At 41.1% G+C, this 25399-nt stretch overlaps 1 protein-coding gene across 1 annotated transcript in view; it reads left to right on the top strand.

The window, feature by feature from the left end:
* Positions 1-17245: 17245 nt before the first annotated feature.
* Positions 17246-25399, top strand: part of eif4e3 (eukaryotic translation initiation factor 4E family member 3) — an 83401-nt gene continuing 75247 nt past the window's right edge. The window contains exon 1 of the mRNA XM_043708350.2: positions 17246-17445. Within this exon, the coding sequence (XP_043564285.2) occupies positions 17273-17445 (173 nt within the window). The 5' untranslated portion in view covers positions 17246-17272. The remainder of the gene's footprint in view (positions 17446-25399) is intronic.

The raw sequence follows: 25399 nt of genomic DNA, 5'->3' as shown, positions 1-25399 counted from the left end.
TGTGTTTTTTTTTATTAGAAACTGAAAACTGAGGGTTTTTTTCATAATGAGCTTGATTTTGTTTTGGTAAAGCAACTATAATTCTTCTATTCACTGCTCAATTTCTTCATATTCATTACTTCACCAAAGAATATATTAAAAATAGAATAAACCTTTGAAGTCAACAATGAAGCACTTTCTGAATAAAATTCAGTTTTATATTGAAATGCAAAGTAAATTTAGTACACATTGTAAGAATCTCAACCATTAGAATAATTAAATATATATAACTATATGTTGACAGTTTTTGGTATTTCCATCTCAGTAATTGTGCACATTCAACCTTTTATCGACATGGAGAAGCTCAAAAATAAATATCTATTTGCCACTTCACCCTGTTGTCCATTTACTAAGATTACATTATTCGTCATCATGTACAGTATTGCAAAGGTAGGGCGGAGTCAACTCTATCCAGATTTAATATTTCATTATGTGCTGATGTTAAATATTCTCCAGAGTATAATTCACTCTTCCTTTTCATTAGCTGTTAAGGTCCCACAGAGCACATTTATTATAAATGTGGATTCTTACTCATGTTGAAAGCTCAGAGAGGCCATGTAGTAGGATTTAAAAGACTACACTGTACAGACCTAATCTTCATCAAAAGTACAGAAATATACATCAGCTCTACCTTAAAAAATACTTGATTAGGATTGGACTTTTGGGCATCTGTATAAGAACAAAACTATGGTTGTATATAAGCAGACAACGTTGACATATAACTTTGGGGTCTAGCTTGAAATTTTTAAAACACTTTATATGAAATTCCAAATGCATAGAACTCGAAAAAAAAAACATTGTCTTTGTATTCTGTAATCTACAAAATAACAATTTCATTAAAAAAGTCTCATAAAAATTTACCAAGTATAGTATTTCATTTCATGGTTTTGCATTTGTATGATTAGGTTACAAATTGTATATGTAGGATCATTTTTCTGTTCAAATATGCTGACATATTTAATTTAAGGTACAGTTTTAATATTGTGTAAAGTGATTTCAGGTTCCCCACAATCATAAGACCATAAGATATAAGAATAGAATTGGCCCATCAAGTCTGCTCCACTATTCGATCAAGGCTGAAATGCTTCTCAATCACATTCTCCTGCCTTCTCCCCATAACTTTTGATCCCCATATTAATCAACAACCTGTCTGTCTCCATCTTAAATTCAATGACTTGGCCTTCGCAGCCTTTTGCAGCAATGTATTCCACAGATTACCATTCTCTGGCTGAAAACATTACTCCTCATCTCAGTTCTCTCGGGTCATCCCTTCACTCAAAGGATGTACTGTCAGGTCCTAATTGTTCTTACTAGTGGAAACATCTTCTTCATGTCCACTCTATCCAGAACTCTCAATTCTGTAAATTGATCACATAAATCTAGAATTCTAGGTCCAACGTGACTTTGGGAAGAAGTGAAATGAAGCTCCCCAGAGGCAATAATGTGTGGGTTGACATTGCATGGAGGGTTATTGCCACTTAATGTCACATATTGTCTGCAAAGTGCACAATAGACTTTTAAACTTAATTTAAGTATTGAGAGATCAACTGCAGGCCTCTTCTCACTCTGGAAACATTGGCGTATGTAACTTCTGGGAAACAGTTCTGTGGTTGCATGTATCCAGACATGCCTGAAGTTGGTCTGAAACAAATAAACTAAAAGTTGTCAGGCAGGTGTTCCACAATGTGACCAGAATTTTGCCTGTCTGGAACTGAATTCAATCCTGTAATTGCAGAACAAATGCATCTTTGAACATTTTTTTTTGTCTTCCTTTAAATCTGTAGCAGTTGTAGACACTTGCCTTAAAATTAAATAACTGTGGCTAATCTATGTAGAAATATGTTACTGTTGCTTGTACCTGTTGGGCAAATTGGCCCAAACTAAAGTAGGTAACATTTAACACTGACAAGTAGAATAATCTACTGGAAAAAGTATTCAGACTTTAAGTGAAAGATGATAGAGCAGAGATTTCCTGTAAGAGCTTTTCTATGTGAATAAATAACAGGAGTAGTTACGATACAGTCCACTAAGTCCGGCTTGTATTCAGTATTCATTCCATTCAGTTGAATAATGGTGAAAAGGCATCCGTAACATTAGCTGTCATATCCCAAGGTTCGAAACATTGCCATGACAATTTGCACTATATAGTTCTTTACCATGCAATAATGTCTCAAAAGTACTCCACGCAGACATAACCAAAAATAACTGGTATCAAGTTAAAGAAAAAACTATCATGTGGAGAAACCAAAATGTGTGGTCAGAGGTGGGTTTTAAAGAATGTCTTCAAACAGGACAGGAATGTAGAGAAGCAATGATTTGATCGACGATTTCAGTGTGTTCATTGTATCTTGGTATCACATTGATTGAATCGAATTGGCTGAAAGCTGGTATTTGTGAAACTGAGGTACCTTAAGAAGCAAAGATGGACCATTCACTTCTGGCTAACGATTATTGTAAATTATTCAATCTTGTCTTTTAATTTCACCTGCTAACTCCCCCATCTTGAGGATGGATGTCTTCATTGAACTCCCTTCTCTTGGTTCTTTAAGTGTTCATCACCATTCACTGCTGGACACACCAGGAAGTGCAGAGTTCTGATCTGGTCCAGTGGATGTGCAATCAGTTTGTTCTGTCTATTTCATGCTGCTTCCACTGTTTTGCATGCATATTTTTCAATCAATGGTTGGGAATCAGATAGCTTCCCAGTCAGATCTGGAGTCAGGCAGGGCTGCCCTCTCTCTCCTGCCTTGTTTTTGTGTTGCATAGAGCCATTTGCCGAGTCCATCAGGAAGGATGCGAGCCTGAGAGGGGTGACTATTCCTGGCAGCGGGGGTCTGCAGGTTAAGGCCTCCCTGTACATGGATGACGTTGCCGTTTTCTGCTCGGATCCGCTGTCCATGCACAGACTCATGTGCATCTGTGACCAGTTCGAACAGGCCTCGGGGGCCAAGGTAAACCGAGGCAAGAGCGAAGCCATGCTCTTCGGGAACTGGGCCGACCAATCCTCTGTTCCATTCACCGTCAGGACTGACTACCTGAAGGTGCTGGGTATTTGGTTCGGGGGGGGCTGGGGCGTGCGCCAAGACCTGGGAGGAGCGGATCAGGAAGGTGAGAAAGAAACTGGGCAGTTGGGAGCAACGGTCGCTCTCCATCGCGGGTAAAAACCTGGTCATCAGGTGTGAGGTACTCTCAGTATTGTTATACGTGGCACAGGTCTGGCCTATCCCCAGAACCTGTGCCGCCGCAGTCACCCGGGCCATCTTCCACTTCGTGTGGAGATCAAAGATGGACCGGATCCGAAGAGATGTAATGTACAATGACCGGTGCAATGGGGGAAAAAAAACCCAATGCAACCCTCACCCTGATGGCCACCTTTGTGTGTGGCTGCATCAAGCTGTGCGTGGATCCCCGGTATGCAAACACCAAGTGTCACTACGTACTGAGGTTCTACCTGTCCCCGGTGTTGCGAAGGATGGGCCTGGCCTCGCTGCCGCGGAACGCTCCGAGTAGTTGGACCGTTCCGTACCACCTGTCCTTCGTGGAAAAATTTATCAAGAAAAACACCTTTGACCACAAGTCCATCAGGAAGTGGTCAGCACGTAGTGTCCTTGAGACCCTTCGGGAAAAGGAGAGGGCAGATCCTGTCGAGCGGTTCCCTGAGCAGACTGTCAAAGCCATTTGGCAGAATGCCTCATCGCCAGAACCTTCCAACAAGCACCAAGACATGGCTTGGCTGGTGGTGAGAAGGGCTCTGCCTGTGAGATCATTTATGCACGCCCGGACTCTCTGCTGTACTGCACGCTGCCCTCGAAGCGGCTGCGGGGGGGACGAGACTGTCACACACCTCCTTCTGGAATGTGCCTATGCAGAGGAAGTCTGGAGAGGAATGCAGTGGTGTCTGTCGAGGTTCGTCCCGAGCAGCGCCGTGACGCGGGACTCCGTGCTCTACGGCCTGTTCCCCGGGACGCACACCGAGACGAACATCAACTGTGCCTGGAGGATCATCAACTCGGTGAAGGACGCTCTTTGGGTGGTCCGAAACCTGTTGATCTTCCAACTGAAGGAGTTGACCCCGACTGAGTGTTGCAGACTGGCACATTCCAAGGTCCAGGACTACGTGTTGAGGGACGCGCTGAAGCTTGGGGCAGCTGCCGCCAAGGCGCGGTGGGGAAAGACCACCGTCTAACATCTGCCTGCCTAAGAAGAACAGGGGGCCCACGCAGTCATTTGGGCTCCGTTGGCGTCTCAGCTCAATGTAATCGCACCAACCTGTGAATAGGAATGATTACCCTGTTTCGATACGCAAAGAAATGGAATGTTTACAGAATGATGACATGTCCAATTGTATAGATTAAATATATATGAATAAAGTATATTTTTGAAATAATTTTTTTTTCCCATATTATAGTCTCACAAGGTTCTCATCTCATTTTTAGGTTTGTCTGATGACGCACGTGACACACTCTCCTGCACACTTCTAATTGAATTGGGATTCTCCATCTGGATTGATAGTAATTGTATAATGATGGATGGGTTGGACCATGTGGTTAATGATTGTGGTTGAATAGAGTTCTGCTGCTCATAGCCCAAAAATCTCATGGATGCCCAGTTTAGGCTTCTATATCTGCTCTGAATCCAGTTAGCTAAATATGTTTGATTATATGTTCCAAGAAATTCAATGAAAATAAATGACATCTATTTTGCACAATGGTCTGTATCATTTAAGAATATCAGAAAAGTGTTGAATCTAAGGACATGTTTAAAAATTATTTGTTTGAAACATGCATGAGCCAAGCAACTGCAATTAGCAGACACATAAAATTACGTAGACAGGCCTGAATTTTGTAATGATGGATAAGGGTTCCAAGTCAGCCAAAGTCCAGTTCCCAACCCCAAACCTATCATTTTATCTGGGAGGTGGGAAGAGTGTTAAGTTGTATTTTGCACATCTGTGGTTCATGGAGATAGCTACACACAGATTCAGCTTTTGCATGGGTAATATGGGAGGAGACAAGTTGGGGGTAGCAACGAAGTGCTGAATGAATGAGACAGGCTTTCCCACAGCTGACCTCCACACATACTACCATGTCAATCCATGCCAACTTATGCCACTTCATGATTCCCACATCCCCCTGCCTCCTTAGTCTCTGTGCGTGTCTCTTGAATTCTTTCGAGGTGGTGGGAGTGGAGGGAGAGAAATAGAGAGAGAGAGAATTCTTTCCAATGGTAGAGTCTTAACTATGTTCACAGATGACAATTGCCTGGGAATGAAAATTAGATTATCCAGGGCACTTCCTCCTGTATTAAGTTTGCAAAGCTGGGAATTTTCCCAACACAGCATTCTTGACCTGGGTGCAAAAATTCAAGCTGGAATGCTGTAAAAAGATTTTGAAATGCTTTGCATCAAACTATTATCCAAACTGTGGATAATATAATAATTGTAATGTCTATTGAGATCATCATTTTCAATCTGTCATTAAATTCTCTGATTGGGATTAACGTTTATAGGAAGGTAGTGGACATATAGATTAAACAATTAGGAAGCTGCTTTCAGATTACTGAGATAGCAATGTTCAATTTTCTGTAACATTTTTCAAATGTTGTAATATTAAAGGCTAAAATTATAAAATGATGACATTGAACAAATTGTTTCAATGTCCAAAAAATGTGGCAGCTCATCCAGAAAGCAAATTATTTAGCAATTTCAACATAACTGGTAATGTAAAGTACTCTGTTACCCATGACTGGGATAGCATGTTAGAAATCAAGCACTACTATTCCTGGAGTCATCACAAAATTTAAAGACTGTGCCAAAGTGTGCAAAAATTCTCCAATTTACCTATCTGTTTAGACCCAGGTTAACATGCAGCAGGCCTCTATACTTAACAAGAGTTACTATTGATTACAAATAAATACATCCTAGTTAACGGTAAAATGGTTATGAACTGTCAACATATAACTCCAATACTTAAAACTCTAACTTGCTTATAAAACCTTCCCTACATATACATACAGAAAGGCACAGTCAGGGAGTCAGATAAACACTGGTGTTATTGCTGGAGGTAAATAACTGGAAGGCAGATCATTGGCCCCTATCCACAGGGTTTGCTGAGATGCCAGGACTAGCTGTTCTTCAATTTCTCATCTCCAGGTAGTTTTCACTTGCTTGCAAAAGGCACAGAGCAACTGAATTACAAATTACAAAATATCTGACTTATTGATTAAAAGCATCACCTTATAGCAAATGGTGAGGGAAGATAAAGTGGCTTTCTTCAGATTCAAGTATTTTCTACTGTAGAGGGATACATTACCTCCTCTTTCAGACATCTTACAACGTCTGCCAATATTGGTCATTTTAAGCGACTGGTTCATAAATGATAAACCATCTGCCATATTGGCTAAAAGCATCAGTTTTACTGACAATGATGAGAGAAAATAAATTGGCTTTCTACCTCCCCTCTGGCAGTCAGTGGTTTATGGCAATATAATTTGCATCCACAAGCTATTCAACTGCCAAGAGCCAACCACAATGTTATTGCCAGGCTGATGACCTTTGTCAACAATAGCTGATTACCAATCCACGAACCGACTTGCTATTTGCTTTCAGATGAAGAGGCAGCGCTCTGAAAGCTTGTAATTTCAAATAAACCTGTTGAACTATAACCTGGTGTCATGTGACGTTTGACTTTGTCCATCCCAGTATAACACCGGCACATCCACATCTTGATTTACTGAGGTCAGGCATAGTTGGATCAGAAGCAATGCAATGTACTGCACAACTTCAGAGAAATCGGGGTGTGAAAGTTATTCTGAGACAGTAGAAAATACCACATACAGGCTCCATCAGAAACCATGTACAAAAAGGTAAAAGAGAATAAAAATGTCAAAGAGAGATAGTAGAATCATGATAAAGCCATTCAGTCTGTTGTAACTAGTTAATTAGTCCTACTGTTTTACTATTTCCACACAACTTAGCCTTATTTTTCCTTCTGACCCATTTTCTAATCAACCTGTTCAGAGAGGTTATTACACACCTCGGGAACAGGTAGAACTTGAACCCAGGCCTCCAAGTCCATGGGGTAGAGACACTACCACTGTACCACACAAGGGCTAAATGAATGCTGCTTATTTTGCCAAAGCCCAGCATTGAACCACACACCTTTAGATCTTTAGTCTAACACTCTTCCCAACTGAGCTATTTCAGCTTGGTTCATTTTCAAATGTTACCATTGAAACTGTTTCCACCCGCTGTGGATTCTGGATCATGAAAACAAGCTGCTTAAACAAATATTATTTTATGTTGTTTTGTCAATTATTTTAAATCTCTGGTCACTGTCACCATTTCCAGTAGAAACAGTTTCTCACCAATCATCAAAACCTGCAATAATTCTGCATATACAAAAACAATTACATGAAGTATTGAGCTGTGCAGAAGAGATGAAAGGGGTGGGCAATGAATTAAGACAGACTCATGAAAAGAACTAGAGAGTGAAAGACAAACACGCAAATTCCTAATGATGGAAATCTTAGGCTTTTGGTACACTTCCTGTGAGATCAATGGCTGCCCTGCCATAGGGTTCACATTGCTGTCTGTTGGTCATTGTTATTCTCTGCATTTTCTTGCAGTGTTTGACTTAATGTTTGAGATGTTAAAAGTGCTGTAACACAATTGTTGCAAATGAGAATTTAAACCAAGGATTAAAATAGTGTCTGGTGTTAAACAGCTAGACGGTTATCAAGTGTCAGCATGCTACCTGAGTGTAATTTTGAATGATATTCTTTCTAACTGAAAAATGTAACCTCTAATGATGTATGGCACACTGGAAAATCAACACAGTTCCTCTCTGCACAGTTAACCAGATATTACTTAAAAATGTTTTACAAAGCAGGGTGAAATCGAATTCTCAGTTCTCTAATTTGGGCATGAACAACAATCAAAGTGGGAAAGGGCATCAAGACTGCTCCACTAACACCAAAATCCCATCTGTGCTTTGGCGAGTAGGCAGCATATCTGAAACAGATCAAAGCCTGTGAGGAAAAGGGGCTGCTTTTCGAAAGATTGGATTATAATCTGATGTCGTGTGACTTCTGACTTTGTCCACTCCAGTCCAACACCAGAATCTCCACATCATAATTTAAAATTCTAATCTTCTACTGGCCTTAGCTAAGCCTAATTTTTAATCAACATGTTCAGGCATATCATGGGAGATCTTTGGGGCAGGAGGGAATTGAACCCTAGAGACCCGTGGCTGAGCCTAATGCTAACACAGATTTCGAACACATCTGTAATGGAAATCACCATGTGCTTGTTAATGAGCATGCAAGAAACCTGACTGGAAATCCTGTTGCTTAACATGTCACCTCAGTGATAATCTCTTGTAATAATACTTGGCAATTGTGATATTCACAGCAGCTGAGTGATTTCATGAAATACATCAGCTTTAGACTGGTCTCAGTGGATATTTAACTCTGTTCACTGTCACTCATTTTGTTTCTTTCATTATTATTTTTCCCAATGTGTTTTTGATCAGATTATTACTCTGCTTTATTTTTTCCTAAATACCTCTACCTTTCTCAAATTCATTGGCAAATCAGCCCAGCTTCGTGAAAGAGTGCGGAGAACAGAACAGGCAATGGTCGCAGTCTAATGGAATTAAATTCCACTTTAGGTAAATGTATTCAGTGATTCCACATCCAGTGTGTGTATGGATGTCACAACAGTATTAATATGTCCAATAGCAGCTATTCATGAGGCTGCAACTAAATAGAGTCATAGAGTCATAGAGATGTACAGCATGGAAACAGACCCTACGATCCAACCTGTCCAAGCCGACCAGATATCCCAACCCAATAGTTCCACCTGCCAGCACCTGGCCCACATCCCTCCAAACCCTTCCTATTCATATACCCATCCAAATGCCTCTTAAATGTTGCAATTGTACCAGCTTCCACCACATCCTCTGGCAGCTCATACCATACACGTACCATGCCCTGCGTGAAAAGGATGCCCCTCAGGTCTCTTTTATATCTTTCCCCTCTCACCCTAAACCTCTGCCCTCTGGTTCTGGACTCCCCGACCCCAGGGAAAAGACTTTGTCTATTTATCCTATCCTATTTTGTAAACCTCGATAAGGTTACCCCTCAGCCTCCAATGCTCCAGGGAAAACAGCCCCAGACTGTTCAGCCTCTCCCTGTAGCTCAGATCCTCCAACCCTGGCAACATCCTTATAAGTCTTTTCTGAACCCTTTCAAGTTTCACAACATCTTTCCAATAGGAAGGAGACCATAATTGCACACAATATTCCAACAACGGCCTAACCAATGTCCTGTACAGCCGCAACATGATCTCCCAACTCCTGTACTCAATACTCTGACCAAGAAAGGAAAGCATACCAAATGCCTTCTTCACTATCCTATCTACCTGCGACTCCACTTTCAAGGAGCTATGAACCTGCACTCCAAGGTCTCTTTGTTCAGCAACACTCCCTAGGACCTTACCATTAAGTGCATAAGTCCTGCTAAGATTTGCTTTCCCAAAATGCAGCACCTCGCATTTATCTGAATTAAACTCCATCTGCCACTTCTCAGCCCATTGGCCCATCTGGTCCAGATCCTGTTGCAATCTGAGGTAACCCTCTTCGCTGTCCACTACACCTCCAATTCTGGTGTCATCTGCAAACTTACTAACTGTACCTCAGTAGAGGACTCAGCACCGATCCTTGTGACACTCCACTGGTCACAGGCCTCCAGTCTGAAAAACAACCCTCCACCACCACCCTCTGTCTTCTATTTTTGAGCCAGTTCTGTATCCAAATGGCTAGTTGTCCCTTTATTCCATGAGATCTAACCTTTCTTATCAGTCTCCCATGGGGAACCTTGTCGAATGTCTTATTGAAGTCCACATAGATCACATCTACTGCTCTGCCTTCATCAATCTTCTTTGTTACTCCTTCAAAAAACTCAAAGTTTGTGAGACATGATTTCCCACGCACAAGCCATATTGACTATCCCTAATCAGTCCTTGCCTTTCGAAATACATTTACATCCTGTCCCTCAGGATTCCCTCCATCAACTTGCCCACCACCGAGGTCAGGTTCACCGGTCTATAGTTCCCTGGCTTGTCTTTACTGCCCTTCTTAATGAAAACCTCCCAACATATACTTCTGTATGGATGGTGCCACTAGCAATCACTGAAGTAGATTTAAATCATTGGTAGTTTACAGTTTCCATTAACAACACATGCAACATTCGAGAATTAGTCGCCTTCCATTATATTGAGTTATTTACTGATTACATTTCCATTATTATCCTTCACCATTTCCTTGATTTCCCTTTCATCCTGAAGCAAAAAAAAACTTTCTTTAACTCTCTGGTTTTCTGAAGGTAACATTGACATTGCAATATCAGTTTTGCACCTTTCCAAACTTTCGAATAGCTGTGTTGGGTTCTATCTTTTACTTTTAATTACAATTTCATGCAATGGTTTCCAAAGTTTATCTTTAATGACAACATTTTACTATTAAAATGCACTGAAGTAAGAACATAATGTTTGGTTGAATAAATTGATAGAACAATGATCAGTGTATTTAATAAATTTAACATGCTGCTTTACTGTGCAGAAGTGTCACGTTGTTTCCCTTTTGTTTAACATGTCATTTGGCAGCAGGATTTATAGCCAGAAACAAAGCCTGCGTCCTTCTTTAATCTCAGAGATGGGTGCGGTTGTTGCATTTACCTGATTTCAACAAGATAATATCTGTAGATGTTGAGATGTCCTCGTATGGCTGAAGAGTTAGCTTCAGTATCTGTTGTACAAATGCTGTGCACTTAATTCTGCAAAGGCTCATTATTGTACCATTATGCTGGTTATGTGAGATAATCAGATACCATATACCTTTGTTGCACACCAAACCAAAAAAGGGTTTTTAACTCACTGAATGAAATTTTAGATAATTACGAAGCAACTTGTTCAGAGATGTTCTTACACACCTCTGGAGCAGGTGGGACTTGAACATGAGTAATAAAACTTAACATCCTTACTTTTTTCACCTTAGTCCTGGTTAGTATTACAATACCACTTGTCTTGGTCTCTTGTAGTCCTGATTTTTTTTTTTGTCAGTTGCTAATGCTAATGCTATAATTGAATCTGCCTCCAAAACATTCTTGGGCAGTGCACCCCAAGTTTTAAGAAATCAGTAAATAAGAAATATTTTTGCATGTCACCTTTGGTCTTTTGTCAATCACCTTAAATCTGTGCCCCCAATTTTTGATTTCTCCATCAAAGGCAATGTTTCTCTCTATCTAATCTGTTAAGGCATTTTAGATTTTGAACACCGATATCAAATCCCCCTTGAACCTTCTTCAAAATGAAGAATCTCAGCTTCTGCAATCAATCTTAATGGAAGTCTCTCATCCCTGGTATTACTTCTCTGAATATTTTCTGCATAATCTTTAAAATCTTCACACCTTTCCTAAAGTACAGTGGCCAGCATTGGACATAATACTCTAGTTGAGACTGAATAAGTGTTTTATAAATGTTCATTATAACTGTCTTGTTTTTGTACCCTATGCCTTCATTTATGATGTGCATACTGCATGTTTTTTTTAATAACGTCAAGCTTCTCTGCATCATTTCAACATTGAGGTCAGAAAAATAAAATCTAAACTGCCAAAGCACAGATGTCCCCAGGGTGGTCTGAGCACACCTCCAGAGCCAACAGAATCTGCTATCAAGTAAGCTGTCTTGTGGTGCAGTGGTAGTATTCCTACCTTTGAGTAGGAGGCTTGGCTTCAAGTTCCACCTGCTCAGAAGTGTGTAATAACAAATCTGGTTTGGATAGAAAACACCCTTCATCCCAACTGTGGAACTTGAGACAAGACTAATAAGTAAGGGGAAGGAAATAACGTTCAAAAGCCTTTTGAGGGCATTTTGGTGGTACAGGTGACAGAGTACCCTAATGAAATATCACATTTGGGCAAATTCAATTGATTTTACAATACACTTCATTGAGTGAGTCTCTATCTAGCCTGAATGTAATTGTGTGCCACTGACATGTTGAATTTCATGTCTATTTGGGATATACAATGGATCGAGGTCTGTAGTGACAGTTTGCTGCTGTATGTGGAACCAAGATGAACAAAACATAGTTCTACTGACACTATTACACTTCTTGGTCAAACATCTCTATTCTTTCTCTGGTCTCTGTGTATAAGAATTTTGTTGTGAATTAAGTGGTCACCAATGTCTGGGGCAGGACGTGAACTGCCCACAGGGAGCCAATGCTATGATCACCAGTGATTAGGGACCTCACAGGTGTGTAGTTGCCCTCTGAAGGCTACCTTTGGTAGGTTTGCAGGCTGCTTCCTCACATATCAAGTCACTTACCCCCCCATTCTGGGTATGGTTGCAGCCATCTTCTTTCACACTGCATAGTTTCAATTTTCAGCATGATGGAAATCAACAGTGAACATCTTTTGGCCATTGGCTTATTACCTCCACCTTCATATGTTGGTGAGACACCAACCGAACAAACTTCTTTTCTGATAGCCCTTCCGATAAACACCATGGGCTTTGCAACTCCCCTCACCTGCATCCACCTATCACCATCCCACCTACCTTTCCCCTAGCCCCACCCCCAGGCCTCATTATTTATCTCTCAGTCCCCTTCCCCTCCACATTCCTGATGGTCTTATGCCCAAAACGTCGACTCTCCTACTTCTCAGATGTTGCTTGACCTGCTGTGCTTTTTCCAGCGCCACACTTTTCAACTCTGACTCTTCAGCATCTGCAGTCCTCGCTTTCTCCTACATGAGCCTGCTCCTACCTAAACTTCTCCCCCTCCCACACCCAAGTACGTGGCATATTGAGATGGCCATGCTGGGTATGGTCATACACTGTACCCTTCTTGAAAACAGGTTGCTCCTCTGGACAAATCCCCTCCTTCATGACAACCTTCCCATCCATGTGTTACTTTATTCCCCTTCTTACAGACACAGTTGTGCCCTCTCTTCACACTTATCATCTCCCTGTTCCCACCCCCTCCTCCCCCCCCCACCCCAGTTCTTGCTTCAGTGGCCGTCCACCCTTGCTCTCCCCAAACATTCCTTTCTACATCATTTCTCTGGATAGACCAGATAGACTGACCCATCATTCCAAGCCCCTACTTGCCAGATTGACTGCTTTGGAGCTCCAGGACTGACAGTAATCCCCTTCCCTGGACTGCAGAGGTGTATCTCTTGACTGAGAACACCCTGATCGGATTCCTGACCATGACCAATCTCATGAATTGATATAGAAGGCTGCCCTTGACCTACTGTACCAGGAATCTCTCACTGACTTCCATGAGGAGTACTCCCCTAAGACTTCGAGACATGGCTGCTTGCTTGCTGCACACTCAGTGCGTTTGCCATATAACCACCTGGCTCATGGTGCAGGTGGGATACTGAAATAGCTGCCTAGTTGTTTAGCTGAACTATTAGGCATTCAAGGCAAAGCAAAGCAATGCAGGGATGCTGCAAGCATGTAGGCAAGCACCAGGTGAGCAAATGCTATAAGAGCTAGCGAGATGTTTGAGATGCAGCATAGTCCAACCTATAGAAGGGTGCCTGTTTTTGTGTACAAAATGTACTTGCAGCAGCCTTTCAATGCCAGTTGCTGGTTTGTCCTGAAATGCAGATCTGAGCTTCATAAGTAGTTCGAAGTGGGTCAGAGAGGATCCTGAGTAGTTGGCAAATGTCCATAGTTGAGTGGTGCCTATTGATCATGCCCTGAGGTGCCGTTTAGTATTGAGCAAAATGAAAGCTCTTCACAGCCAATAGTAAGCTGAGGCCACCAGGTACATTCCCTGACTTCCATTTCAAGAATTCCCAGTGTCTAGTTGGTTTAGTAAAATAGGGGCTGCATATTAATGATGTGTGATGTGCACTTAAGAACATTAACAAACAATAATCTCCCATAATGGACAACTCTCACTGCCTAGTGAAATGTTGCCTTGATGCACAACAGTTGCATCTAAGATGCAGTGAGTTACTCACAACATCAAGATAACCCTCACTGAATTTCTCAGATGATTCTGATGCTAACCTAACCATAGTCCATGCCATTCAGGACCAAAGAAGGTTCTACCCATAGCTCCTTCATTCAGTTAGAGCAAATAACTTCAAACTGAAAGCACATCATAATTTTCATAGGGAATCTGAGATAGCAAGAATAAATGTAATCATTGCCAGTTCTGCCTGCATTCCAAAAATGAAAGATGAAGTAATTTGTACACGTACATGTACAACTTCCTGCAGAGATGGTCTATAAGGCCAGAAATGAAAAAAAAAATGTAAATATTTAGAATATCCATACTGAAGGTGTATAGCATTCTTCTGGTGCCAACAACTCACCTTTACCACCAGTAATATTTGTTTCACTGCTTCTCCAATTCTTCACGATGCAAATTCACTTCTCTTTTTTTCTGGGCATGTATATCGCTAGAGGAGGATAACATGAACAAATAGATCCCAGTTTTCCTAAACCAAACCAAAAAAACAGCCCTACTCCACCAACTACACTTAGCCTTGTGTGGATGATATTGCCATTTAATGTAAATTGTTTACAAGGCTTAAAGGCACGAACAAATTAGTGAAACAGGAAATAGTTCAGACATTCGAAGTATTTAAAATTATAGAGGCGATATCGATATGTTGGTGAAATGGGCAAACATGACAGATTAAATTTAACAAAATCTAAGGTAATTCATTTTGGTAGGAAGAACATATCAGGGCAATATAAATGGTATCTTGTAATTATAAAGCTATGAATATATATGTACCTGAGTGTCAATGTGCATATATCATTGTAGGTAGCAGGATAAATTGAGAGAATGTTTGATAAAGTATCTTGGGCTTTATGAATAGGGGTATAGAGCATAAATGCAAGGAAGTTATGGAAAAATTTTATAAAGCACTGGTTTAGCCTCAACTGAGGCATATAATCCAGTTTTGACCATCTTCATTTGACAGGATGTAAGAGTGTTTGAAAGGGTGCAACAAAATCATGAATTTGGTTCCAGGGATGACAGTTTCATAATGTTGGGAGAAGTTGGCGTTGTGCTGTTCTGAGAAGTTATTCCTGGAAAAGAGGGCTGTAGAGTTAAAAATCACACAACACCAGTTTTTTTGTCCAATAGGTTTATTTGGAAGTATAAGCTTTCAGAGCACTGCTCCTTCGTCAAGTGGCTAGAGGAGTAGGATCGTAGGACAGAATTTATAGCATATGATGATAGTATCATACACTGATGCAATATATTGAACAAACCTCAATTTCTGTGGAGTATTTCATCTTTTAGAATGGGTTACAGGTTTTGATTCATTAATATGTAAATTCTAGTCACATTCCCGAGATAACTTAAGATCTTATATAAAAAAGGTGACATTTCAGTTCAGACTATGCATTAAAGATGTGAGGTCAGACTCTGTATGTATTCCAATCTTAAGTCAGACTGGTTCTATTTCCAAAGTAGGAATTTATAAAATGCCATAGAGTCATAGAGATGTACAGCATGGAAACAGACCCTTCGATCCAACCTGTCCACGCCGACCAGATATCCCAACCCAATCTAGTCCCATCTGCCAGCACCCGGCCCATATCCCTCCAAACCCTTCCTTTTCATATACCCATCCAAATGCTTCTTAAATGTTGCAATTGTACCAGCTTCCATCACATCCTCTGGCAGCTCATTCCAGACATGTACCATCCCTGTATGAAAAGGTTGCCCCTGAGGTCTCTTTTATATCTTTCCCCTCTCACCCTAAACCTATGCCCTCTGGTTCTGGACTCCCCGACCCCAGGGAAAAGACTTTGTCTATTTATCCTATCCTTTTTGCAAACCTCTATAAGGTCACCCCTCAGCCTCCAACGCTCCAGGGAAAACACCCCCAGCTTTGTCTATTTATCCAATCCATGCCCCTCTCACATGGGTTATAAAATAAAAATTGACTGTCTACAGATTGTGTGCTTTTTGACTAAATTAGAATGTATCTGCAAATACAATTCTGCAAATGCAAATTCACCCCATATGTGTGTGTGTGCATGTGAGGGAGTGAGAGAGAAATTTTGTGTGTGTGGGAGAGAGAGGGAACGATCGTGTGTGTGTGCGCGCATGTGTATGCATGCATGCGTGCCTGGTAATGTGTGTGCGAGTGTGCATGGGTGTGAGTGTGGAGTGTGTGTGTGCCTGAGAGAGTGTGTGCATGAAAAGGTCTGCGAATCTCTCTCTCACACATACACACACACCCCTTACTCACACCCAAGCACACACCCTCTCATAAGCATATACCCCATCACACTCACGCACACTCTATCATTCACACATACACACACGTAAACTCACACCCTCTTCCCCTCCCCCCCCCCCCCCCCATGTACACACTCTCTTTCTCACTCCCTCACATGCAAGCACACAACATATAAGTCTATGGGGTTAATTTGCATTTGGAAAATTGAATTTGAAAATACATTCTATTTTGTTCAAAAGCACACAATCTGTAGGCAGTCAATATTTTTAATAATCCATGTGACATTTTATAAATAGAACCAGTCTGACTCAAGATTGGAATATATACAGACTCTAACCTCACACCTCTAATGCATTACCTGAGCTGAGATGTCACTTTCTTTCATAGAAACTTAAGTTATCTCAGAAATGTGACTTGAAAGAAGTTCTGGGATTTACATATTAATGAATCGAAACCTGTAATCCATTCTAAAAGATGAAAGACAACAGTAATTGAGGTATGACACTACGGTCTATTGCAATAAATTCTGCGTCCTATGATCCTTCTCCAGTAGCTACCTGATGAAGGAGCAGCGCTTCGAAAGCTTGTACTTCCAAATAACCCTGTTAGACTATAAACTGGTGTGTGGTTTGATTTTTAACATTGTACACCCAAGTCTAAAAGCGGCACCTCCACATCGGGGCTGCAATGACAGGGTAGCGGAGTGGCGCTGGCATTAACTTTTCGGTGCTGTTTTGGGCGAAATGCTCCTTCGGGGAGCCAGCACAAGCCACGACGGGCTGAATGGCATCATACAGCTCCCCCGCCGCTCCTTCCTGGGATTCCATTCATTCCGCGCGGAGGGTACCCCCCTCGAGCCCTAACCATGACGTAATCCGAGTGACGCCATCAGCCCGGGTGGCTGGCGCCGCGCATGCGCCTCGGTCGGCTGTTGTTGTTGTTGTTGAAAATGGCGATCCCGGCGAGTGAGGATTTACAGCAGCGGCTGGAGAAGCAGAGGGAGAGCGCGGTTACCCCGCCGGCCGCCGAGCACGACACCATTCACCTCAACCAGGAGGAGATCAACAATCACGACAAGTCCGGCGTCCCTCTCAACTCGCCGTGGACTTTTTGGCTCGATCGGTGAGTGAGTGAGTGGGCTGGCGGGCTGCGGTGGCCGAGGAGGGCCTGGATTGTAAACTAACGCCGGGGAGCGGCCGGGGGGGGGAAGCGAGTACATGCAGCAGCTCTCACTCCCACACCGGGGGCGGGGGCAGGGGCAGGGGCAGGGGCAGGCAAAGAGACCGGATCCCCGTCAGGGTCACCAGTTTAAAGAAAAAGGTGAGCCCCAGAGATTAAGTTCAGGACGGGTTTGTGGTGCTGTTGGTGGTGGGATTGCACCCTGCCATGAATGTTCCTGGGCGCAAATAAACCAGGAGACCTCGATAATCTGCTAAATAAGTAGTGTTGCACTTTCCGCCGTCAGCTTTCTTGATTCCAGTGGTCTGTCCACTGGGCAGACGTCTCATCACAGTTTTATATGGGCAGCAAAATACTTTGACGAACTTGATTTTTTTTGCTGTGTTGATAGGACTAAAAGTAAATTGAAAGCAACCATGGGTGCTGAAGGGTGTCTTTCAGCACTGCTTTCAGGCACTTTATGGGTATGTTGCGCCGTATGCCGCTTCTGCATCGAGTTTGTGTACAAACAGCTTTGTAACTGTAGAGAGAGCTGCCCGAAGTAAATATTAACAACATGGTAGTTTTCTTGCACCTGAGGTCAGAAGGTTGTGAATTCAATTCCTAGTTGAGAATTGAGGACATGATCGACACTGGCACTTAGTGTGTTTTGCATTACTCGGCGCGCTTTATCTCAGTTGAGACATTAAACCGAAATTCCATCCATCCGTTCAGGTGGATGTAAGAAATCCAATGGTGCTAGTTGAATAAAAGGGCAGAAGTCAACATTTATTTGCTAACCAGTATCACTGGACATGTAGAAAATTTAGTCACATGATGGGCCAAATGGCTTCATTGGTGACAGCTAGAAAACAAAAAACTCCCAGTCTAATTTCACCTTCCTCTCCCAGTCCATAGCCTTGTGGGCTATGGCACTTCAAAGAATGAATAACTTAAAACACTCTTGACTCTTTTCTAATCTGTTACCAGTTATGTTCAGTCCTTGCCCCTGGTTATTGATGATCTGCTAATGGAAGTTGCTGCCAATCCACTTCAACTACCCCTTTCATAATGTTACATACTTCAGTTAAATTTCCCTTCTGCTGCTTCTTTACCAAAGAAAACAACTTCATCCTGTTCAATCTTTCCTCCTAGTTACTAACAATCTCCTTTACAGTGTGCCTCAACCTTATTGTAGTGCAGGCTGTCCTCTCACTTCAGCTGAACTAGTGGTTTACAAACTAGCATTAAAAATGTGTTGCTGGAAAAGCGCAGCAGGTCAGGCAGCATCAAAGGAGCAGGAGAATCAACGTTTTGGGCATAAGCCCTTTTTCTTTGATTCCTGAAGAAGGGCTAATGCCTGAAACATCGATTCTCCACTTTTCCAGCAACACATTTTTCAGCTCTGATCTCCAGCATCTGCAGTTCTCACTTTCTCCTACAAACTAGCATATACTTGAGCCCTCGATAAAGGAAAGCAAACTGTGTATCTTCTGGACCACCTGTCCTGCCATTTTCATCTTACCTGACCAGTCTGTGGATATTTTCTTGCAGTCTGCAGATTTTCTTCTTACTGTCAATCTCTTGGTAGGTTTTTGTACCAAATGCAATATTCTTAATCATGCTTCCAACATGCGTTGGTATTTATCATGCGCAAATAAAGAACTCGGAACTGAGTCCTGTGGGATTCCACTTGTAATAGTCTAGATTAGAGTGGTGTTGGAAAAACAGAGCAGGTCAGGCAGCATGCGAGGAGCAGGAAAATCGATGTTTCGGGCAAAAGCCCTTCATCAGGAATATTCCACTTGCAATAGCCTTGCAGTCAAATAAAGCCAGCGATAATACCTTTTGTTTTCTGCTACTGACCCAATTTTGGATCCAATTTGCTACTTTCACTTTGATTCCATGAGTTTTTAATGATCTAAGCAGTCTGCCACGTGAGACTTATGAAATCCTTGCAAAAAACCACATAGACTATATCAGCCATGGTATCCTCAACCCTCCTCGTTACCTCCTCAAAAATTTTAACTAAGTAGACACAGTTTTAATTTAAATCCCTGCTGTCTTTGGTGAAACCATTCCTCTCTAAATTACACTTTATACTGAAATGTTTCTGCTTATTTGCTCACCACCAACTTTAGGTTGACTCGCCTATAATACCAAGGCAAATGAAGGGCTTTTGCCCGAAACATCGATTTTCCTGCTCCTCGGATGCTGCCTGACCTGTTGTGCTTTTCCAGCACCACTCTGATCTAAACTCTGGCCTATAATACCATTTTAATAGTTTTTGTCTGGTATCATGCCTGCAGCCAGATAGAATTGGAGATTATCTGAACGACCACTATTTCTTGCCTGCTTTCCTTAGCATTTGGGATACATTTCAACTTAGTCTGATCCCCTTTCCATGATGTCTGAAAGTATGTCAATGTGCCGTAGTTGGTAGATGCTCTCCTCTGAATCAGAGGTTTCAAAGTTTAAATCTCACTCCAGGACCTGAGCACAAAAATCTATGCCAGAACCCCAGTGCAGTAGTAATGGGGTGCTGCACTGTTTCAGTTGAAAAATGAAAGAAAATATGTGAAAGATCCCATGGCACTATTTTTGACCAAGAACAGGGAAGTTATTCCTGGTCTCTGGTTAATATTTATTCCCCCCTCTTCCAGCACCAATAAAAGAAAAGATGATCTGTTCACAATCACATTGGTGGGAACCTTGTAGTGCGCCACTTAGCTCCCTGATTTCCTCAATTATAGATGTGATTTCCTCAATTATAGATGTGACTTTATTTCCAAGAAAATTTTCATTTTGAACTGTAAAGTGCTTTGAGATGTCTGGTGGGATGAAATTTGCTTTCAAAATGCAAGCCTTTTTTTAACTTCAAGCATCTTTTCAGTAATAGCTGTGATATACATCTGAGTATCTATCTGTGCCATCCACTCATCTAGCTAATTCACTAGAGTCCTGAAATTGAAGTATTATATCACCAGACACTGAGCAACTCTTATTTCCTAGTCTTTGCTCCTTCTAGGCATACTTTATTAATAATTTTCTGCCTTCTAGTTCCAGTTTTGCTTCTCTCCCTCTAGAATCTTCACTTGTGTCCCAACCTGATGTCAGCTAAGTTAAAGCCTCCCTGCAAACCTCTCTATAAAGACCATAAAATGTCGGAGCAGAAGTAAGCCGTTTGGCCCCTTGAGTCTGCTCTGCAATCCATGCAGGTCATAGCTGAACTGAGAGTTCTCAATCCTACATTCTGCCTTTTCCTGTAGCCCTGATTTCTTTACTGATTAATCTGGCTCTCTCAGTCTTGAATATGCTTAACAATTAGCCATTACAGTCCTCTGAGGCAAAGAATTCCAGCAACTCACTTCCCTCTGAGAGATGAAATTCCTGCTCAATTCTATCTTAACTAGGCAATGTTTTATTCTAAGATTACACCCTTTGGTTCTTGACAATCCCATAAGGGGAAACAACCATTACAGCTCCTCTGTCAAGTCCTCAAAGAATGTTCTATACTTTCCTCCTTCTAAACTCCATTGAGTATGAGTCAAACCTTTGCATCAGAAAATTGATCCTTCCATACTTTGGATCAACCTAGTAAACCTTCTTGGGACTGCCTACAATGTCAGTATATCTTTGCTTGGGAACAGGAACCAAAGTTGTTGATAGAATGAGTACCTTGTATAGTTTAGCAAGACTTCCTTTGTTTTTTACACACTCCATTCCCTTTGAAATGACGGCCAGCATTCCATTTGCCTTATTACCTGCTGAAATTAGATTTATGCACAAGGGTTTTGTGATTTATGCAAAAGGATCCCCAATTCCTCTATGCAGCTTTGGCGATTACCACTTAAACAACGTACAGTTCTTCTAGTTGTCTTTACATGAGGTTAGGGTGCATATTATCACATTTTCCCACATATTCCAGTTTTGCCTACATTCATGACCCTGTATATCCCTCTGTAGACTCTATCATCCTCACCACTTGCCATCCCACGTATTTTTGTTATTTGCATATTTGATCACTTTCCTTATCCAAGTCACTAATATACAGAGGAATCTCGATTATCCAGCATTCGATTATCTGAATTTCGTATTATCCGGACAAGATCACAAGGTTCAGATGCTTGGCTAAACTGTTATCAGGCATTCAATTATCCAAGCATTCGATTTATCCGAATAATTTATCCTGCCCATGTTGTTCGGATAATCAAGGTTCCTTTGTATATTGTAAGTAATTGTCGTCCCAGCACTGTCCCTGGGCTCTGCACTAGTTTAGGTTGCCATTTTGAAAATGCCTCCTTATCCCAACTAACTTCTATTAGTTAGCTAGCCTTCTGTCCTTCTACTACTCTCCAAAACTGTGGACTTTTGTCTTACAAATAATATATTTTTATTCTATGCCTTTAGGAAGCCCAAATAAATTACATCTACATGTTCTTCTTTATCTCTTCTGCTTGTTAGTACCTAAACAAATTTCACTAAATTTGGTGAGTCTAGAGCCAGAGTGTACAACTTTAAAAATAAGGGGATGCCACTTAACTCAGAAGTGTTTTGTATACTCTGAGGGCTATGAACTTCTGGAATTCTCTACCACAGAGGGCTGTGGAAACCCAAATCTTCAGATTTATTTAAGGTAAAGCTGAATATATTTCTGTCTTACCAGTGAGTTACGGGGTGAATAAAATGCATTGTGTTCATTCGGCCAGGCTGAATGGCCAACTCCTGCTTCTGACTTGGAGTTTTCATGTGACATACAATGGGCACAGCAAAGTCCTGCCCTATAGTTTTAGATTAATTAAACTTGATAGAGAAGCTAAAAACTTATTGGATTTTTTATTTTGGGGAAAAGAAGTTCACCAGCTACATACCAATCAGCAGCATCCCCTGTACTGATGCCACTTAGATTTTTGTTTACCTCACTCTTGAGATTTCCTCTGAAATTGAACTTAACTCCAATATACCTGTGTTCTTGAGTTCAGACTCTCTGATTTAATAAAATGATAAATATTGTCACAAGCTCTTTCTATGCAACTGCCTTAGATTCAAGCAACAAAAAGACTATAATGTTCACCAACCAATCACTCATTCACCTGCAGTACTGTGACATCACTGATTTCCTTTTTGATTTCTCTCCCCTCATTGTCTTGACCTCTGTTATAGTCCCATTTTTACTACTGATGTTACCTCTGGGCCTGAGTCACTGCTGCTCTGTATTTCCTACTTCTGATTCAGGCCTCTTCTGCTTCTACGCTGAAAGTGAGATCCTTTATCCTTATTGTTGCATTTAGTCCCATACACTCAGGTCTTGGTTTGTCTCTTCTTTTTATCCACATCCTGGTTCAGTTCTCATTAATTTTTAAATAAAAATATACTTATATGCACCTATTCACTGTTTTAGTTCTGTACAATAACATTTTAAGCAAACAAAAAGATTGGAGTTTGACTCTATCCAACATACAAGCATCTATTTACATGCATTTGAAGCACTGGGAGGGTCTAATAACTGAACGTTTAACTTTGGCAGAAAGATCTCAGATACTGGTCTTTCCCCATTGCTCCTTGGTGACAGCTGCCCCAAGCTTTAGTGCATCCTTTAACATGTAATCCTGGATCTTGGAATGTGCCAGTCTGCCACACTCGGTTGAGATCGACTCTTTGTTCTGGGAGACCATCAAGTTTTGAGCAGACTAAAGAGCATTTTTCATTGAGTTGATGGTCCTGCAGGTGCAGTTGATGTTTGTCACCATGTCCTAGTTCTTGCCTTGATTTATCTTGGCCTCCAATGCCAGTTTGAACTGACACGACTCTCAACTATTACAACAAGAGATAATGTGATTTGTGTTCAAATTGGATACAGTTCCCTCCGTATAATAGTGACTACACTTTTTAGAAGTGCTTCATTAGCTGTGAAGATTCCTCGTCACCCCGAGGGATGTGAAAGGCACAATGCAATTGCAAATTCTTGTGTTGTCCCACAATTTAATCATAAATGAAAGCTAATACAGAGAGTTGGAATTTGTGATATCTAACAATTTTATGGGTGTGTGAATGCCAGCATGTGAAGTGGCATGCCTGCATTGTGTGCACAATTTGCTTGCTTATTGATTCAATGAGGGAACGCACACAAATAAGCCATTGTGCTTTAATCTGAGTTATTTTCATACAAATAATTTAATTTTTTTCTGGTTTGAAACAATACTTTTTGGAAAAAATCAAATGAAAAATAACGGCAGATATTAATATTCCCTGCACATTATAATACAGTGCCACACTGTAGTGCAATTCAATAGCCAAATCTTATTGAACCATTTGTTATTTAAATGAAAACTCTCCTTGCCCATATCCATATTGATTGTCAAAGGGCCATCAGACTAAACTGAAGCTTTGAATCTTCTGGATTGGTACAATAATTCATAGTTAACTAAGTGCTTTATTGAGAATAATCAATTGAAATTAAGCTTGTTAGTATGAGGCAAGGGATTCATAACAGGATAGATGCTAAAGTGTACACACTGCGAAACCCTTGAGAATGAATTTTATGTTTTAATCAATGAAACTTGCATTTAAGCTATACACTTTCCAGTTGTAACAGTTGATATGTATTTGAGTGACAATCCTGTGAGTGCTTAACTTTAAAGTGGAATTTTTTTCCTGAATTGTACCTAACAATTGCTACATAGACTAAAAATTCAGATGGTTGAAATTTAAACAATTTTTCTTTCCTTGATTCTGAAATCTCTCATGAGTCTCTTTATTTCAATGCAATTTAAGTGCAGTGTCTAGCTTGTTAAATCAGTGTTGCTTAAACGACAAAAAGGACTGATGCTAACTTTGGATTACCGCTGGAAAGTTATTCAAAGATTCAAACCATTAAGGTTTTTTGTAGAAGTTGTTAACTTTAGTGTGGTTAACTACCATTTGTATTCAGCCTGAATTGTACTGAACATTTCTTCCTCAATGTGTCTCTCCTAATTGCGTAGATTTTGGTATAGACACATATGGGTAGAATCATCAAATCCCTACAGGGCACATAGAGGCTAGTCAGCCCATCCAGTCTGCACCAACCCTCCAAAGAGCATCTATCTAACCTAACTTAAACATCTTTGGCCAGTGGGAGAAAACCAGAGCACCCGGAGGAAACCTACAGAGACTCGAGGAGCCCATGCACATTCCGCACAGTCAAGTCAAGGCTGGAATCAAATCTGGGTTCCTGGCGCTCTGAGGCAACAGTGCTAACCACTGAGCTGCCTCCTGGTTCCAGAGGAATGTGGTACAAATTCATTTGTATGCATTCCTAAAAACAACTGTCCATTTTTCAAATGTGGAACAAATGCTTTTTTGATGAATGTTATATAAATAGCACATCTGTTGACATTGTTAGTTACAATATTTGTTCAACAAACACCCCTGATATAATCACTGATGTTATTTTGTCAAGCCTGATCTGGACTTAAGTAAATAGTGTCATTTGTGTCCTTGAAGTAGCCTGTGGGTTCTGATCTCTGAAGTAGTTTCCATTAGCAGGGAAATCCTGTAGTAATCGACACTGAGGCTCTTCTCATTCCTCCTTTGATTTAAAATTACTTTGTCCTTTTCTACCTGAATTGGTTAGTAGAGTTCAATGACAGAGTTTATTGTACAAAGAAATACTGGAGCACCGGGGGGAGAGAGAGAGACCAACAGCACAGTGATCAACTGCGAGTCTTCTCTCAACCCGGAGCACATGTCAAGATACTTTTATACATTTTGTGATATAATAGATCAGTGAAGAGGTTATTGTCTCTGTAACATAGTTTGTTGTAAACATTGCAGAATCATTGATAGTTTTGATGCAGTCATTGATAGTTCCAGCGCAGCCTTTGTTAATTTCAGCGCGGTCGTTGTCCGTTTCAGTACAGACATTCAGTTTAAATGA

This window comes from Chiloscyllium plagiosum, unplaced genomic scaffold (genome assembly GCF_037043375.1).
Source record: "Chiloscyllium plagiosum isolate Xiang-an unplaced genomic scaffold, Cpla_swu_hap1 HiC_scaffold_14, whole genome shotgun sequence".
NCBI lineage: Eukaryota > Metazoa > Chordata > Chondrichthyes > Orectolobiformes > Hemiscylliidae > Chiloscyllium > Chiloscyllium plagiosum.
The sequence above is the reverse complement of the archived record's forward strand: the minus strand, read 5'-3'. Positions and strand labels throughout refer to the sequence as shown.